The 20910-nt window shown below is 35.9% G+C and overlaps 1 protein-coding gene across 1 annotated transcript in view; it reads left to right on the top strand.

Annotated features, from left to right (window-relative positions):
- Nf1 (neurofibromin 1) overlaps positions 1-20910 on the top strand; it is a 1119557-nt gene that overhangs the window by 870628 nt on the left and 228019 nt on the right. The window contains exon 47 of the mRNA XM_090400295.1: positions 15831-15971. Coding sequence (XP_090256421.1) covers positions 15831-15971 — 141 coding nt within the window. The remainder of the gene's footprint in view (positions 1-15830; positions 15972-20910) is intronic.

The raw sequence follows: 20910 nt of genomic DNA, 5'->3' as shown, positions 1-20910 counted from the left end.
TTGAGGGAGTCCAGTTTGATGTCATCTTGGAATCTTTCCTAATGAACAAATGATGGATACTGGCTATCTACAATTCTCAAAAAAAAATCCAAGGCTAATGAAAATAAAACCTCTCAATATAAGAAGCCAGATGATACTACCAAAAAATAAATAAAAGATTTCTACAATAGCATCAAAACATCTATGACTTCAAGGCCCTCTTGCAGAAGTATAAACCAATCTACTTTTGCCTACAGGAAATATATTTGAGACCTGGTGGCAATCCAGCATTATAAAATGCAGCCATACAGACAGAATTTGGGGGTAGACTTGCTCAATGAGCAGATGCCATCTATGTGTGCATCCTTACTTTTCTTCCAGCAAGTCTCACTTAAAAGAAACATAGAGGCAATTGCTATTGAACTCTCAGCTGGATTTTTTCTAACAGTATGCCACATCTACTTACCTCCTGCTGCAGATATCTCTCAGGATCTCATTACTTTCAAATGTGCCTTAGCTCGAACAAGAGACATCTGTCATCAGAGCCAAAAAGAATCCTGTATCCAATACATATCCTTCATAACAACTGACATTAAAGAAGTCTCTGACAAAATCATGGAAAATTAAGGGCAGAATTTTCCATACAGTTTCTGACCCAACCGATATTTGCTAAAATGTTAGCAGTATCTTCTTATCCCCTCCCCTTCCTGAGCTCCCTGACTAGAAATGCTAAGTAGAAAAACAACAATTTCTCTTTTTTTAAAATGCTGTGTAACTACTGTTGGACCAGCTGTCACCAACTGGCAAGTAGCAACTACTGTATCTCATTAATCTAACAGATAAGCTTAGGTGCTGACCATTATTCATGACTTATTTTTCACAGTATTAACAACACCACACAATTTTATCAAAGAGATGTTTTATTACCTGTTTATATTTCGCTGATTTTCAACTCAGCATCATCAGAGCACAACATACTTGTACATGCAACAGTGAGTGAGGGAAACTATACACTTGCAATGGACAAAAGATCTAAAGTTCTATTTTGGTACCCTCTAACAAAAAAAAAAAAAAAAAAAAAAAAAAAAAAAAAAAAAAAAACCTATGCAGGAGTTTCTCTTAGGATAACCGTCTCCCAAATTTTTGGCAAATTAATGCAACCATATTTGTTAAGGTTGTGAGAATTCTTCAAAGCCATTGCTGACTAAAAATAATCTTTCACATCTGTAAAGACTCCTAAATAGCACATTAGTTTTCCTTCATCTAATTCTGTGGGAAGGAGTGTCCAAAGCGTGGTCTGCCATTCCCAACTTGCCATAGTAATAGTAGCGAATGCATTTTTCATGTTCTTTTAGGCGGATGTTAACTGATCTTCCTGTTTGCCCATAATAGGCCACGTCACAAGGAACTTCATACACTCCTGGGTGTGCAAAAGGGTGAAGTTTATCCATAGGCGAGTGGATCAGAGTTGCCAGCTTGAAATGAGGTTTGAAAGTGGTGTGAATGCCATGTTTCACCAGTATTTTGGCTATCTTTTTTAATGTACCTCTGACATAGGGAACAGAGATGGTCATGTTGTATACTTGTGTATTCGAGAGAGTAGAGTAATGGGCCTATGTAGTATTTTATCTATTTTGTAGGGATTATAGCCATTGGCTAAGAACGTATGGCGCAGATATTGGAGTTCTGTGGTCAGAGCTATATCGTTAGAACAAATGGCTCTGTGTGTAAGTGTTTTTTAAATGCCATACTGTTGGACTGGGTGATGATGTGATTGTTTATGTAGGTATCTTTCTATGTGTGTAGGCTTTCTGTAAATGGAAAAAGATAGTGATCCATCTGAAAGGCAGGTGGCTAACGTGTCAAGAAATGGTAAATAGTTATTTGATTCTTTTTCTACTGTGAAGTGGATTTTGGGGTGTTGGCTGTTTAGGTAGGTGACAAACGCCTCCAAAGTGTCTTATCCATGGGGCAGATGGCGAATACATCATCTAAATAACGTAACCACACTTGTAGCTTGTATGTAGTTGTGGTAAGTACTTTGTTTTCAGTGTTCCGTGTAAAAATTTGCTAATGGGGGAGAGGGGGGAACCCATAGCAGTACCATTAATCTGTTTGTAGAATTTTGCTCCCCATGTAAAGTAACCTGCATTCATGGTAAATTTAAATAATTCAAAAATATCAGGGAGAAATTTAGACTTGATTAAATCAAGAGTGTCTATAAGGTACATTAGTAAATAAAGAGGTGACAAGTGTGTTGTGCTCTGATGATGCTGTGTTGAAAATCAATGAAATACAAGCAATTAATAAAGCATCGCTTTGATAAAATTGTGTGGTGTTATTAATACCATGAAAAATAAGTCATGAACTATTGTATCTATTCTACAGAATATTCTGGTAGAGCCTTTTCCAGATACCTGGAAAAAAGACAGCAATTACTATCACTTTTCCTAAGCCATGAAAGAATCCAAAGTCCTCAAAAACTATCACCCAGTTGATTGTGCAAGGTTCTGATAAAAATGGTTAATCTGTTGTCTTTAGTGGTTTCTGGAGTGACACATTCTTTTTCCAGAACACAATCTGGCGTTTTCAAATATCATTCCACAACTGATCATTGAGTCTGTCTGGAAACATCCATTACAGATGCCTTCCTAAAACATAAGCACTTGGTATCAGTTTTCTTTGATGTGGAAAAAAAGTATATGATGCTGCTTGGAGATTTGAAATATTGAAAAAACTACACAATTTTGGTCTACAAGGATATTTCCCTCATTTTATCCAACTGAATATTCTAAGACAGACCGAGTTGGAACTACATTTTCCCAACCATATACTGAAGATGAGTCCCACAAGTTTCACTTTTAAGCATTATGCTTTTTGCACTCAAGGTTAATCATAACCAAACAACTTGCTCCAACTTTAAGTATTGCCCTCTTTGTGGATGATTTTACCGTCTTTTGTTATTGATGTAATATGAGAGTTATAAAAAGACAGCTGCAGCAAGCACTGGCCATCTTTCAAAATGTGTGCTTGCAAATAGATTCAGATTTTCATTGCAAAAGACAGTTTGTGTGCATTTTTTTTTGTTGCAGGCTTGTCTTTATCTTGATCCTGAACTCAGACTTTAGGACAAACTTTAATAACAATTGTATCATAAATCAAGTTCTTGGGAGACAAGAAACTTAGCTTCCTCCTTAACATATGCCAGTTGCAAAATAAGTGTGATATAGTAAAGCAGTGAACTTCCTTCCACCAAGTCTTCCATCTCTTGTGAATGCTGACAGAATTTCTTTGCTTTGATTGTACCATGCACTGATCATATCAAAATTCAATTATGTGTCTGTCTGAAGTCATGCTTCTGCAGAGAGAGAGAGAGAGCTATAATGGTCAGACCTTGTCTACCAACATGCCATAAGAATTGCATTTGGAGCATTTTGAACTTCACCAATTCCATAGTCAATATGTCAATGCAGACAAACCATCCTTATCACTTTTATGCAACAGTTTCCTCTACTTGTGTGTAGAGGCTTAAGTGCTGTGAGGACATCATGTTGGAGGCTTAATGGATTGTATATAGCACTCAGAAAGGATTAAAACAGAATTTAAAACTTCCTATATTTCATCTCAGTCACTGAGACATCTTCAGGGATTACAAAAAACTAATGTAACATATACACAAATACCACACAATACTAAGCTCAACCAAGTGGATGACTCTAAAGTCCTATCTAGGTGGAGCACCCTCTGAGGGTGGTTGTAGGTGGTTGTAAGCTTCCTAAGATTTCCCAAATCTTAGGAAGCTTAATGCAACCGTATTTATTAAGATTTGGTTGATTTCTGAGAGTTGCTGCTGATTCTAAAAATAGTCTCTCTTTTTTTTTTTATTTACTTGAATTTGCTGTGGTGGAGCATGGTGTTATTTCCCCATGAGATCCTGTGGGTTGTATTCAAGACATGGTCAGCCAGACCTGGCTGACCATAGTCGTGGTTGCAGATGTATGACTTGTGTTCCTCCAGGCAGATGGTTGCTGATCTGCCTGTCTGTCCAAAGTATGCCAGCTTACAGGAACAGGGTACTTTATAAACTCCAGGCACTGAGGGAGGAGGGAGCTGATCTTTTGTAGAATGGATAAGGTTAGCAAGTTTGCAGTGGGGCCTAAATGCTGTGTAGGTTGTACTTTTTTTTAAATCTTGGCTATTTTTTCTGATGTGCCACAGATGTTGGGTATGGTGATGGCATTTCTAAACTCTTTCTGAAGAGAGGAACGGGAGGAGGAACTGATTTTTTTTTTTTGATACTGTGATCACTGTAGCCATTGGAGAGGAAAGTGTTGTGTATATAGTCAAACTCAGTTGTAAGGGCGGTTCCACTGAAACAAAGATTGTGGGTTCTCAGTTAGAGTTTTAATAATGCCATACTGTTGAGTAGGGTGGTGGTGGGAGAGTTTGTGAATGTATCTATCTGCCTGTGTATATGTGTAGGTTTTCTATATACTGTGAAGGAAAGTAAATAGAAAGGAATGGTAAACAATTGCTTACCCTTCCTAGACACCTTAATTAAAAAAATTAAAAAACTTACTTTAAAAAGTATCTTTCTGGCTGCCAGACATTATGAAAAAACTCAAACCTTTCTGTTCCCGTCCCCCCGAATATACGGTTTACCAGAAATCCACAAACCCAATTCCCCACTAAGACCTATAGTACATGCCACTAGCGCACCTTGCTACAAACTGTCAAAGCAGCTCGCCAACTCTCTGACCCCCCCCCCCCCCCACTGGACTTTCCACATCCTATATAAAAAACTCTACCCATTTTAAAACCCTAATAGAAAATCTAACCTTAAATAACACAGACACATTGGTAAGCTTTGACATCTCCTCACTGTTTACCAATATTCCCTTAATTGATACCTTAACACTCTTAGAAAATTTTCCTTCTGCCATCTTAGATATCTTTTCCTTTGCCATCAATTCTGGTTATTTTTCTTGGAAGAACAAAATCTACAAGCAGATAGAGGGAACTGTCATGGGTTCCTTCCCTCTTGCCAATTTTTATATGGAAAATTTTGAAAAACAAGCCATAGACTCAGCACCCCCCCCCCCCATCAACCCTACTATCATGTAGATGATGTGGTCTCTATTTGGCCTCATGGCCTAGACACATTAGACTCCTTCCTCAGTCACCTCAACAGCCTACATCCAAGAATCCAGTTTACGGTGGAAAAGGAAAAGAACAATTGTTTACCCTTCCTAGATACCTTAGTTACATGTCTTCCTAATGTTACACATTCCTTCTGTATATTGAAAACCTATGCACACAAGCAGATATATTCACAAACTCTCCCACCACCACCCCGCTCAACAGTATGGCACTCTAACCAAGAGAGCCCACAATCTTTGTTCCAGTGGAACTACCCTAACAACTGAGCTTGACCATATACACAACACTTTCCTCTCCAATGGCTACAGCAATCACAGTATTAAAAAAAAAATCAGTTCCTCCTCCCGTTCCCTGGTCTTCGATTCAGAAAGAGTTTAGAAATGCCATCACCATACCCAACATCTGTGGCACATCAGAAAAAATAACCAAGAATTTAAAAAGGTACAACCTACACACAGCATTTAAGCCCCACTGCAAACTTGCTAACCTTATCCATTCTACAAAAGATCAGCTCCCTCCTCTCTCAGTGCCTGGAGTTTATAAAGTACCCTGTTCTTGTAAGCTGGCATACTTTGGACAGACAGGCAGATCAGCAACCATCTGCCTGGAGAAACACAAGACATACATCTGCGACTACGACTGTGGTCAGTCAGGCCTGGCTGACCGTGTCTTGGATACAACCCACAGGATCTCATGGGGAAAAAACCACCATGCTCCACCACAGCAAATTCAAAAAAAAAAGAGAGACTATTTTTAGAATCAGCAGCAACTCTCAGAAATCAACCAAATCTTAATTAATACTGTTGCATTAAGCTTCCTAAGATTTGGGAAACACTTGTCATCAGAGATCCCACCTTGCATTCCAGGCCACCTACAACCCCCTTAGAGGGCGCTCCACCTAGATAGGACTTTAGAGTCACCCACGTGGTTGGGCTTAGTATTGTGTGGTATTTGTGTATATGTTACATTAGTTTTTTGTAATCCCTGAAGATGTCTCAGTGACTGAGACGAAATATGAGAAGTATTAAATTCTGTTTTAATCCTTTCTGAGTGCTGTATACAATCCATTAAGCCTCCAACATGAAGTTTCCTCTACTATATGCTACGAAAATAAAATCCTTACAAGTGTTAAATCGTTAATAGTCTGATTGTTAAATAGTAATTTCTATTCTTATATCGTAATTCTAATCTTATCATACATTATTTTACTGTTTCTTGAATCTGTCCTTTTGCTTACTTAAAACCTTATATAATCAAAATCCTACCGGCTACTCTATTGTTATGTCGCTGCTTTCTCTATATTATATCTTGTTCTACCTCTATAATAACTCTCCTTCTAATCTACTGTCGTGCCCCTAAAATATTAATTCAGATTTATTTCCTCTTCGGATATTGGCAAAATTTATATTTTGCTGCGCCAGCCAATATCCTATAACAGAAGAGACTCTTGTTCAGGGAAATAATTCAAAATTCAAACGGATACACACAATATTTTATCTTGCGCTAATGCTGTGCAGATTCAGTTAGCAGTTGTAGACCGAATCTCACTTAAGCAATTATATCTAAATTCCTTCCCGCCGAAAAGGTTCTATTTCATAAGTGGTGGTTTGAATTCGTAATCAGGCATAAACTCAGGTATAAGGTACAAAACATGTTTATTGGAAAAACATAAAACATATACAGCTATGTAAGTTAAAATACTCAATGGATCAAAATTCACTCTAAGTTAAGGTTTATACTAAATCACAATGAATCAGAGCAAGTTAAATCCTTCAATTATGAAAGCATAACATTAGGTTTAAGCATAATACTACTACTATATAATTCCTTTCACAAGTTAATCAGAGAATACGCATCGAACACTTTCATTTAAGCAAGTCTAGCCATTCACAAATTACTGCCTATTAACAATCTTCTTTGTTCCACAAGGTCTTAATTAATTCAGTCAAATTCTCACTAAAAGTTCTCCGCTAGTGTCCTTTAGTTACAATGCACACAATTTTCTTTGTTCTTCTAAACGAATTTTAACATTTAACGAAAACTCTTACATTACCAGATCTTTTCAGATTTCATGCCGCCATCTCATGTAGGTCTGGATTACCTTACTGCCTATTCTTCGGCCGTCTTTGCACCTGGCGATGTACTACGCTTTTTCTTCTAATCATTTCCGACTGTTGCATGCTGTCTACTGCTCCGCAGGAAACTTTCTCCAATGGAACATTCTGCTAAGGCTCAATTCCACATAGGCTGTCGTATTGCGATCAGCTCTGCTTGAAAATCTTAAAGCATTCTCAAGAAAAGAACCTGCCGTCCGTCATTACTGTAGTCGGCCCACCGCTCTCTCACGAATCCTCCGACCACCTCCCCCTAAAACTCTAATCCAGCAACCGAAGATCAAAAGGTCAAAAAGCCCCCTAAAATGGCGTGCTTCGTCTTTTATTCGCCCTATTCGGGCGCCCTCTATTCGATGTGGTTTTTACCCACGAACCCCATCGTTCATGTCACTTGGGTGATCCTACACTCTCCCTAACCTGTCAGATTACATTATTCTAGGTAGCCGCTCTGACGTCATTTTTCCGCGTAGGTATAGCCTCCACCGCTACGCTTGACTCGTACAGATTATACGCGATTATTCCGGATTACTACTTATAATTTTTCTCCGAATTTCGCAATGTACTAGACAGCTTACTTGGGAATTACAAATAACTTAACGATTCCCTTACACAATTGTTACTATTTTGACACAAAATTCTCTGCTTCTCATTTCAGTTATGCAGGAATAACTCTCACTATATGGCACACATGGACTACACATTATTACAAAACATAAAACAATACTTCATAATTATTAGCTGATGTGCAGATATCTCCTTAATTAGTAGTAGTTATCATGTTAAATCCAGAATGAAGAATTTACTTGTAAAGCTCTCCATTCAGGATCTAACACAAGACTATTCCTACTTGGTCAGTTATTTTTTGCTGAAAGTGGAGAATCTATACACCACTCATTAGACTGCCATAATACCTTTGATTTATGAATAAAAGCTGTTTTTCAATCTCTAGATATTAGTGTAGACAACATAGCAGAGATACCACTGTGCAGCTTTTCTTTCTGTCGGCTACCCAAACATTCTCTTCCTGGTTGTCTACTAGCATCTTTTTCATGCACATAGAAAGGAATACTCTGATTTTGTGCCTGTCTGCACACAGATGGTTCAAAATCTGAGGCTGGATTTTCTGCTGTCTTCCCTAGATAGCATATCTGCTCATATTATACTGTATGATAGCGCTTTCTTTACACTGCCTGTGACTGCATCACTACCAACAGTGTATTTTATATATACAGATTCACAAGGTCCTTATAGGCAATAAGGTGTCTAGAGCTGCAGAAACATCCAGAGCTCTCTCTCTCTCTCATATCCAACATGTCCTCTTTCAGTTATGGAAGCTACACTTATATGCATGCTTCTGTTGGATTGTAAACAACCTCAGGATTATGGGAAACAAGACTACAGCTAGATTAGTTGCTTTTTCAGCTTCCAACTTCATCTGCCTGTCCTTTACATCAAGTACTAGCAGACATCAGATACAGTCTTTTATCCCAGTGGCAGTCATCATAGAGTATGAGAGACCAATGCAGAGGTCCATCAAATCAAGCCTGAAATCAAATTATGGCAGTCTAGTCTATGCAGGGACCATAAAGAGGAAGTTGTTCTTGCTTAGTACTGCACAGATCATACTCATCTTACACACTTCTTTCAGGGGTAATTATATGCTTATATGTGAGCTATGTGGTACCTGACTTACCATCGTTCATATTTTAATTGACTGCCCCTGTTTTGGGGCAGTCAATTAAAATATGAATGATGTGACTAAAATAGTGAGCACAGTCACTATTTTAGTCACATTCATAATCTTCTTGAGCCTATACACTAAAGCCAATTTTATCAGATTCATCAATCTGATAAAATTGCAGAAACATATTTTGATTATATATCAAAAGATATATACACACAATTAAACTAATATGTGTATATCTTCTTATATACGTTATGCACATATTAGTTTGATTTTGTGTATATAAGCTTTTCATATCTGTTTTTTTATGAATGATTTTCATGAATTTTTATTTTTACACTCATTTATAGATTTGTTTCTACATACCTTTTGCATTTGCTTTTGTATATCACTTTTATACCTGTTTGCACAGTCTGGCCTTAGTATGCCTTGCACTATTAAATCCAAAACAAATTAATTGGATACTTAGAATAGGACATGTCACAAGATGATGAAAATTTGACATTATGTCAGAGGCACAGGTCAGTTCTCCTCATACCTTAGAGGTTATGTTGAAGTCTCCTTCCAGTTAACCAGCTCTGAACCTTAAACAATTTGGTTTGGGACTATGTTTCAAGTAAAAGGCTTCATCGACTACATTTTTTTGTACTCGCAAAGCTCATGGGCATATTCACAACCTGAAAACATGAGTACTGTTATTCATAGTTAAACAGTTTCATATATTTGAAAACTGTACTGTAGGATGATCTGCAGCACCATTTCATCAAGTGAAAAATGTATCATTTATACATTTAACACTTGATGAAATGTATAAGAGATAATTTATTAATTTTTATTATTTATTTATTTATATAAGAGATAATTACTTAAGGTAGTATGTGATAGAGGGAACTAGGAGTGGGAGAATATTGGATCTGGTCATAGGATCAGAAGATATAGGTGTGACACCTTTTGGCAATTGCATATGGAAATATGACTTCTGCATTGCTTCAACTGGAAGAGACCTCAATAAAGGTAGAAACCAGTCTGGGTAGTGACCCTTCCCATAATGCATAGCATTATGCATGTCTGTAAGGAGATGTACTTTGCATTATGGGATACTAAGGCAAGTGATGTGAAGTCATACCACCTTTACCATGAGTTGTCCAGTCCTGAAGATTCTTCAGGGACAAACTTTGTTTGCTTACACTTGGATAAAGGATTAAACTAAATATATAATTTATCCATAATCAAGGTGATCACATTACCTTCGATTAATGAAATTAACCATGCGGTCTTGACTTTGGAGATTGTAAAACATGAGGAATATTCCTTCGAGGCAGGTAATTATGACAACCTTAGGAAGAAAGCTAAAATCTTTACCATGGCATAAAACACTGCAGGATAAGTATATTAGTAGTACATGCGATATACCGTATTTGCTGGCGTATAAGACGCACACCCTTTTTTGTACACATTTTTTAGAGAAAAAAACCTTATCACTGAATATTATAATGAATTTACAGTATTTCAAATATAAAGTAATAAGTAGGTCTACTTTCAACAAATATCTAATCTAACTAGGAAAGAGTACCTACCTTTTAATCTTCTTCGTCAAAACCCAGAAATTCATCTCCAGCTTGAAACCTCTTCTAAATCAGAATCTGAGTCCTCATACAACAAATTGTCCTCTGTACCATCCAATGCATTATTAATGCCACACTTAAATGATTTAACCACTGTCTCAGTTTTCACAGCATTCCATGAAGCTTTGACCCAGTCACAAACTTGCAAAATGCTATGCTTCTTCCTGATGGCGTAACCTCAAAATCTGAAGACATCCAGCAGTGTTCCACTTCACCCTCATAAATCCCTTAAATGGTTTATTAATACAGACATCTAAATGTTGAAACTGACTAGTTAGACCTCCTGGAATTACATCTAACTGAGTTTTCAATTCCTTGAGTTTATTTTTAACATCTTCTGTTCTGTGAGAACGAAACTGATTCCATACTAGCAGGGCAGGCTTCTTTAACAGCCTGCCAGAGCCCCTAGACCAAATGTTATCTATCCATAACTGGAATACATAACTAACGTAACCTGAATGCTCTCACACACCACAAGGAAGCAAGAAAGAAAACACGTAACTCAGAACAGAGAAAATTTCCAGAAATGAAAGTAATAAAAATCTGAGTATCGGCGTATAAGACGCACCCTGGTTTTCAGACCTATTTTCAAAGAAAAAAAGTGCGTCTTATATGCCTGCAAATATGGTAGTTAAGAGTTCGTCTAGAAGAGGCAATATTAAATTGCATACCTAGGTAAGGATGGTTAATCAGATAGGAGTTACATGCATGAGTAATATCAATCAGTATGACCTGTAGAAGAAGAAAATGCTGTGGAGGGTATATAAAGAGAAAGATGACCAGCATGGCAAGGATGGCAAAATCAGATTATGAGAAGAATCTAGCAAAGCAAACCAAAGGAAATCCCAACGAGTTGTTTTCTTATGTAGCAAGTAAGAGGAAGAATGGCTATGGAAGATTAACCTTAATGAGTGATGATGGTCACAAGGAGACAGAAGCAGATAAAATAGTTGAGTTACTGAGTGACCACTTTGCAAAGGTATATCATCCTAGTGAGGTTACTGCTTTAACATATGAGACTTATACTGATGTGGATGAATTAGAGGTACTTAAGATATTGCATAATTTCAATATAAATACAGCTGTGGAATTAGATGGGATATCAGCTAGAGTTTTGTGAGAACTTGCAAGGAAACTCGCAATGCCTCTGACTAGGCCCTTTAAGTCTTAGCTCTCATAGAGTTCCAAGGGAGGGGAAAAGAGGGGCAAAATAATTCTTTTGCATAAGGGAGGTTCTAAGACTGCATTAGCAAATTATAGACAATCAGTATCTCAAGTGCTGTGGTAAAAGTTCTAGAAAAAATGGTAAAAAAGAGAATTCAAGAATGGGTAGATAAAAATATGATACTGTATGAGGGTCGGCATGGCTTTTTGAAGGGTTGGTCATGCCTTAGTAATTTACTGACTTTTTATAATAGAGTAACAGTTGTGTTGGATGAAGGAAATGGCTACACAATGAGTTTGCTGGATTTTACAAAGGTATTTGACAGAATACCACATGGAACTCTGTTATGCAAATTAGAACAAATGAGATGGATAGGACACTGTTTAAGTGGATAAGAGGGTGGCTACTAGACAGATATCAAAAAGTGGTATATGGAGGGGCTGAATCAGGGCGAAAACAGGTGAGTAGTGGTGTGCCACATGGTTCAATACTAGGACCATTGCTGTTTAATTTGTACATAAATGATATAGGAAATAATCTGAAAGGAAATATTTGTTTTATGATGATGCGAAATTAGGTAGAGTAGTATTAATCAGAGCAATGTGGAGAGCTTGCTGGACGATTTAAATAGGCTGTCAGTATGGACAAAAGAAAATGGGTACCAGTTTAATGTGGAGAAATGTAAAGTTATGCATTTTAGGAAAAACAGATTACAAACCATGTATCATATTGATGGCACTGTACTCCAGAAAATAGGTGAAGCTAGAGATTTAGGAGTGGTGGTAGACAGAATTAAAGTTTAGAGGACATATTGCTAAGGTGGTCCATAAGATACTTGGGTATTGAAGAACACATTAACATGTAGAGATAAGAAGTTGTTATTCCTTTTTATAAGGCGTTAATATGCCCACATCTGGATTACTGTGCTCAAGTCTGGTCCATTGGGTTTCTTAGGGATGAGGAAGCAGTGGAGAGGATTCAGATGCAAGTGAGCAAGATGGTGAGTGGCCTGTGGAATGTTCTCTATGAGGATAGATTGTGGGTTTTTTTTTTTTTTTTAATAACGAAACCTGTGGTGCGATCATAATTAAAAGAAACGCACGTATTAACCACAGTGAAAATTATTTAATTGTAAATATTTCATCCTAAGTATCTTAGGACATCATCAGTACAGTAGTTTAAAACAATAATAGGAATAACATACAGTTAGGGCGCATGATTACAATAGAATCTAATTAAACGTGTGTAACGTGTTACAGAAGTAAAAAATAAATAAATAAATAAATATTTAAAACAATTTTGTATGACAATTTCCCATACTTTAGGAATAGTCGTTGTGGTTTAAGTTTGGTCTATGTAGTAGGGCTTCAGAACCTTCTTTGTATAAACGTTCATGTTTATATAAAGATCTATGTAGAAGTTTAGACTTTTCCCAAAGGATCCTATGGTTTGGATTTTCAATTCCGTGTTGAGAGAGGCCAAATTTCTGTGGTTTAAAAAGATGGGTCTTGCTGTTCTGAAATGCATTTCTGAACAGACCTACCTGTCTGTCCAAAGTAAGACAATTTGCATGAGCATGGAATCTCATAAACGCCAGGCAACATCAAAGGTGAGAGTTTGTCCTTAGGAGAAGATAACAAGTTGTAAATTTGGTTGATAGGTTTGTAAGTAGTGGCAAAATTGTATTTCTTTATAATTTTAGAAAGACGTTCGGAGATGCCTTTGATGTAAGGTATGGGAATCCTATGGACTGCTTCCTGTCCATAGGATGGTGATTTTTTGAGTTGTTTGAGGATTATATCCATTTAGGATGGCTGTATTTTTGAGGGTGTATGGATTGCAGAAGTTGATTGGTATTAGAAAAAGAGGGAATATGATAGAAACATTTAAGTTGCTTAAAGAGTTTTATAGGATTGATGCAGGGGAAATGTTTCAGTACTTGGCTAGAAGGACCAGAAGAAGGGATCATCCATGGAAGTTGAGTAAAGGTGTGGTTAGTTAAGGGTGAGGACTAGATTTTTTGCTTGGAGAGTGGCAAATGAGTGGAATGGGTGCCAGAGTCAGTTGTGAGTGCTTTTTCTGTTCATGGGGTCAAGGAGAGGTATGATAGATTTGGTCTCCTGCAATGAGTCTTCGGACTCCATTGAAGTATCAGTATAAAACATTGCCATTTTATGCTCTCCCCATCCTTCCTAGATACCAACAGTAATAATGGTGAAAGTTAGTCTTAAATGAACTATTTAGGAAACAACATTTTGGTCAAGTGAATTGTTGCATTTTTCTGAATGCATATTCTGTATGTGTAATATGATACTGATCATGTAGAGATAAATGTGAACTGTTTGATTATACTGGTTCAGTTTTTGTACTTCGTGGAGATGGGGTTGCAGTATTTATTTTGTGGAAAAGTCAGCTCATCGTAGGAGCATGTTACATGACATGATTACCATTATAGTATTTAGTTTTTTTAAAACAAAGTAGTATTTTGTATTCTACCTAACACTAAGAGCAAAAACTGCTGGTATATTTTTTATCTTATTTTTCAGCACTACATTTTCTGTAGTGCTGAAATAAGTAATTTAGATGTAGTAAGTGCAAATGTTTTGATTTCTATGAATCTAAATAATACCAAAAATTCATTTCCAGATAATATGAGCAAAATGCCAGTTTCTGTTGCTACTTCAGTTTTCTTATTTCACCAATATTTATCTTTAATTGAGAAAATAACTCATCACTAACCTTTTCCTAAAAAAAAATGGAAACACATTAGTTTCATTCTTAGAATTCCCTTTATTTAAAAATAAAAATAAAAAAGGAAAAGCTAGTTCTTATTTTTAATTTTATCTTTATGTTAAAGACTTCCAATTTAAAGTTATTACCACAAAATTATCACCTTATTTATTAATTCTTTATTGTTTTCCTAAATTAAAGAAATCCATCTGCAATCAATATTCTTACTGCTTAAATGCATTTGTCTGATTGATAGCAGCAAATGTATATTGCACTCTTAATCAGGATATCACTTATCTTTAATTGAATGACGAAAATACTCCAGCAGTTGCTTCCATAGCATATGATCAGGTTTAACATAAATGCTTTTAAGCAAGTTCTCATCTTGTAATGTTTGTAATTTTTATTGTTGTTTAGTAAAGGAATGAATATTTATCATTTAACATCCCTGTTAATGTTGGATCCTCTCCCCTTTTTCCTTTTATATATCAGTGGCCCTTACTAGGTGTATATCTCATTCATGCATTTGTAGTGATAATACAATGCCATTCCTCCTATGTCACTGTATAACCTCTGCACTACACATTCAAAAAGAGTTATAAGAATTTGTGCCACTAACTGTCATTCTTCACACTTCTGCAGTAGAAGGAGATAGTGTAGTTAGTCTCTCACTAAAACTCAAGCACTTGCTTCTCACTCAAAAATAATTGTCTTTTTCATTCTTATTTTTTAATGGTCATATCTAGGTATTCAAAACTGCAAAATATAACAAAGATCCTCTGATAATTCTGTAATATGGAATTTTCTAGTTTGCATGTAGTAAGTAGTTATAGATTTATTTTTATTGAATATGTCTGTTGGAAGAAATAAAAAAACAAATATCTGCAAATTAGTAAATAGAAGATTTGCTTAATTTGAAACAGAATGGTAAAAAGTTTAAAAATAATAATAATAACTGAATATTAAGATAACTTTTATAATCTTGCTTATATCTTTAAGCTACAGTTAACTGCAGTGGACTTTCACTATTACAAACCTTGTAGAGATGACCATAGGAAATAGCGGATAGTTTGTTTATAATGAAGTATACTGTAGTGAAAGTCAAAATTAAATAATTTGGCTTAAAAAATTTAGTCAACCAGTCAAAATATTTGAAATTAAATAGGAAATAGTATTCTCTGATATCATGAGGACTATTTTCCAGTTTATTAAACCAAAAATTAGAATTTGAATTCAGATTATATGTGTTTGGAATAATGCCTTGTGCATATTTACTTTTGAGTTATCATCATACATGATAACATTTATTTATTTTTAATTCTGTTTTACTTTCATAGTATAGTAATATTTTTATTCCCATGTTCTCTGCACAGTGGCCAGTCATCTACCATATTTGTTCCATATTGTTACGTTGCTAGTGCACACAGGCCCAGTATCTCTGAGGGCTTCAATTCATGGACTTGTTATTAACATCATTCACTCACTTTGTACCTGCACCAAACCATCATTCAGTGGTAATTACTGTTTTGTAAAAAATTTATATATATTTTGAATTGTGAAAATATAATTGTTAAATAATATCATAAATAACTGAATTCAGGGATATTTTACAGTATTGAAATCCTTTAGATAATTAGTAAAAGTTATTGTTGATAATTTATTTTAAATAAAGGAAAGATGCAAGTTAAGCTGTGTGTGTGGGGGGGGGGCTTCATCAGTGGTTTTCAGGACTTTGTGGAAGTATGTAAAATAATGATAAAAATAAAATGGATGATTTGTTTCTCTTTCAACTAACCACTAGCAATTTATACAATGTTTGGGAATAGATTTCTTTTGAAATTGTTTAGTGTGTGTTTGTAAAACTTTTGTATTTGCTTTCTTCACTGATGAAGTGTTAATAAAAGTCAGATAATTGATATTACTTAGATTTTCCCCTCATGGTGGAGTGGAATTCCCATTGATAGGATAGTACCGGTCCTTTTCAGTCTTCCTCTTTTTCTATACTTTTCTTTAATTTTTTTTTTTTTTACTATCTCATCTTCTAGATCACCATTACTGGGATACAGTGCCCTGCTGCAACAACATCTTCATTTCCAAAAGCTCTCATGAAACCCTGAGTGCCAGTCAGCCAAAAAAGATCAAGACAGAACATAGGAAATATTTAGAGATGTCTACTATATCAAATTCCATAGCTGTTAAACATGGTCAAATCAACACACTATGGTAGACATCAGAGTCCAAAACAGTCTTGGATCCAATTTATATCATCTAACAATCATACTAGCATCTGTAGCTCAGTTTAGATGAGTTCTTTGGTTGGAAAGACCTCAATCCAAATCCCATGCGAGGAATCTTTACTGTTTTTAATAAGATGGTGAATTAGCCAGTCTGGTACAGAGGCGGAGGGTTTTTCATCCTTCAAAACAGGCAAGCCAGCCAGAAGAACACAGGCAGTATGTAGACATAGGACACTACAGGAATAAGGATTAACCACCCTATTCCATCAGGTTTGATTTCAAATACTTGCACAGTATAGTGTGGGTTTATGCATAAGCATAAATCAAGAAGGAACCATATAGCCAGTGCAAAAATTACATGGAATAAAATCTAGAAAAAATGAAGCATAGGTATAGAACACATGTCCATCTATCTTGGAACATAACAGTTGTGCAGTTGCTAAACTCAAAGTGATCTCATCAACAGCTTTGCATCCTTTCAAATCTTTGATACTGAAAGAACAACAGGAGAAACATTGAGTCATTATCACTTTCATTTTTTCTTGCCATTATAGTAGGGGTTGCTGACATTCATTATGAGATTATCAAACATCTTTTAGCATCTTCTGTGCTTCTTCTCTTACTATACAGCAGATTACGTACAAGGAGGAATTTTCAAATTCATGGCATAAGTCAGTTGGTCACTGCCATGCCAAAATTAAGAAAAGATCCAACATAAGCAAGCAGTTACTGAACTATCACTCTGACTGTCTTTGTAAAATATTAGAGAAAATGGTTGATGCCAAACCTCTGTTGTAGTTTGAAAGCAGTAATCTTCTCTCTTATGTGTATACACACATAGTGGTGTTGACACCATTCAACATTGGTGCATTTGGTCCTTGTAGAAACCTATATAATAGATGCATTCCTGAAATCAAAACACCAATATCAGTTTTCTGTTACTTGGAAAAAGCTTATGACACAACCTGGCATATAAAATGGCATCTTAAGAGATCTCTGTAATTTAGGTCTCATGGGGCATCTTGTTTTTTGTGACATCTTTCTTTCTAATCAAGTCTTCGAAGTGTGAGTGGGATGCAAGTTATCTCAGTCATATCATCAGGAATAGCATATTCTGCAAGGCTCTGTCTTAAGCATGACATTTTTTTCTTGTCAAAGTAAACTCAATCACTGCACAACTTCATTCAAAAGTAAGCAATGCTCTTTATGTTACTGACTTCACAATTTACTGTTATTCTTGTAACATGACAGTGATTGAATGACAACTTCAACACGCTACTGATCATGTCTCTTCATGTGATAGTAATGGGTTCACATTTCAGCAGAAAGTGTCTGTGTGCACTTCCAAAAATGCAAGCATCACCAAACTCAGAATTAAGCATGGTACAAACTATTATTCCTTTAGTGATGGAAGCTGAGTTCTTAGGACTCATTTTTGATAGAAAGCTTACATTCCCTGCACTCATTCATCAACTAAAAGAAATGTGAAAAGGTGTATGGCATATCCTTTACACTCTGTCTTCTGCAAAATGTGGTGGATCAGTTTTCTTGTTTCACCTTTATCGTGCATTTGTTCAATCCATGATGAATGTTGCTAGTGTATTTTGCACAATATTAGACTAAGTTCAATATTAGACTACCATTCATTTGTTTCATGTGCATATGAAAGATTATATAAGCTATTGGCATCAGTATTGACAACATTACTTGTAACAAACATAATAATATTCTGTGACATGTTTGCACTCCATCATGCAAGTTCTTGCTATTCCACTAGAGGAATTCTTATACTCAATCATCATCAGGTTTACCTGTAACTGTTTGATGTACACAGTGCAGACCATTCTGATTTCTTACCCATATATTTCATTCTAATGGTTTGAGATCTGAGACCTCTGTTGATTGTGCTGCTGTTTTTCCTAACTATTTTTCTTTGTCAGATACCATTCAATTGCCATAATTACGCTACTCAGTTGCATGCCATTCATGCCTCTCGGAAGACCCTGTAACCTCTAGAGAGCGCATCCCCTGGGTGGCGGATAGGGGAGCCCACCAGATATGGCGGGGTGGTCCGAATATGTTGAATAAGGACTCGTGGACCAACATGGCCACAGGGGTCTATCATCTTGATAGCGAAGGAAGTGGCTTTCCCGTGGTCCCCTAGCTGGGTCTATTCTCTCTCTTCCCTCTTCTTTGAGGTAGGCCCCCTTGCTCTTTAATCTTTCCTATATGACATTCCTCACCCAACTCTTGTAAGTCATGACCCTAATGCTATTAGAGTAATCGAGGGCTCATTCTATTTCTATCTCTACTCTATCTCTATGTCTTCTCTTTAAAATTCTCTCCTACCACCTTAAGGCAAGCTTGAAGGCCTCAAGATGGCAGCCCAATCACCAAGCTAGACTGCAGGTGGCCAGTAACCCTCTCACTCAAAATTTTAACCCACTAAAAAGACTAATGAAGGTAGTAAACGGACAGACTTTTTTGGTAATGAACCGGCTGGGAATAAGGATTCGAGAAGAAAATTATCGAAAACAAAAAAAAAAAGCAGAAATACACCTATTGGAATATAGCCACCTGGAATGTGAGAAGTATCCACCACAAAATCATAGAACTGGACCAATAGCAGTAATTACAGAATCTAAAAAAAAGCAGAGAGGAACAGACGAAACTGAAAATTATATCTATATATACAGTGGGGTAAAAGCAGAAGAGAGAGCTAAATCTGGTGTAATGATCTTTCTACATAAATCTCTTAGAAACAATATAATCCATTACAACTTTTGGAGCAATAGAATAATAGAAATGAGAATTAAAATAGACAGAGGCTATATGACAGTAATTGGAACTTATGCACCTGAAGAAGGAAAAGAGGAGGACTCAGAAAACTTCTACACCCAACTGCAGAACATATTAAATAAGACCAATCCTAAGGATCACATTTTGGTAATAGGAGATCTCAATGCAAGAATTGGCAATAAACCATATAAACCAAACATAGGCCCTATCGGAGAACTTAACTGTAATAGAAATGGAAATAGATTAAGAGGTTTTACTATAAGCAATAACATTAAAATAATGAACACCTTCTTCAAACATAAAGACATCCACAGATACACCTGGGAAGCAAGAGACACAAGAAGCATTATTGATTACATAATCAGCAATATCAAAATGTCAGAAATGATAATAGATACAAGAGTATACAGAGGATCTGAAATAGAATCAGATCATTACCCTTTAATTGGAAAAATATAAGGAACCAAGATGGAAAACAACAAAAAAGCACAAGGAAAATAGAAATTTTGATTCTTTCAAAGTTAGACTTTTGGATGACAGTAGTATTAAAGACTTGTACCAAAAAAGAATAAAGAACTGGATGACAAGTATAAAACAAAATCAGAACATAGAAGAAGAATGGTCAAACCTAACAACCATAATGACAAAAACTGCAAAAGAAAGTTTAGGAACAAAGAAAAAGTGGAAAAGAAAAGGAAAGAGGCCTTAGGGACTGGGATGATGAAATTAAATGCATTATTGAAGAAAAGAAAAAAGCATAGAAAAACTGGCTCAACCTAAAAACAATAGAATCAAAAATCGAATACAACAGAAAAAAAGCAATAGCAAAAGCAGCATGCAGGAGAATAAATAGAAACAGATGGAACAATTTTGTAACAAAATTAGAGAGAGAGAGAGACTGTATGCTCAAAAGACCTAATGCATATAAAATTCTCAAAGATCTAAGCCATGAAACTAGAGAAAAAGCAGATATTAATACCATTAAAATAGAAACTTGGCAAAATCACTACCAAGATCTGTGGTATGATGAAAACATTCAAAACAGAAAACTACCCTTTGTAAACATCTCTGATAACTTGGAAAACATCACTCTAGAAGAATTAACAGCATTAACCCAAAGCAAAACAGGAAAGGCTCCAGGAGAAGACAATATAAACTTGGAACTTATCAAATATGCAGGACTTGAATTTTCACTCAGGTTACGTAACTTTTATATGATCTGGAAAGAAGGAAAATGCCCACAAGATTGGACCAAAGCAATAGTTATTCCCATCTACAAAAAAGGACACAAATCTGATTGTAACAATTATCATGGAATCAGCTTACTTAGTTATAAAGTATATGCAAAAATCTTAGCATATAAACTTAAATGTATAGTAGACCCAAAATTAATAGAAGAGCAAAATGGATTCAGAAA

This window comes from Typopeltis vanoorti, chromosome 11 (genome assembly GCF_054136105.1).
Source record: "Typopeltis vanoorti isolate ZY-2024b chromosome 11, IOZ_Tvanoo_1.0, whole genome shotgun sequence".
In the NCBI taxonomy this organism is placed as follows: Eukaryota; Metazoa; Arthropoda; class Arachnida; order Uropygi; family Thelyphonidae; genus Typopeltis; species Typopeltis vanoorti.
This window is presented reverse-complemented; position numbering and strand designations above follow the sequence as displayed.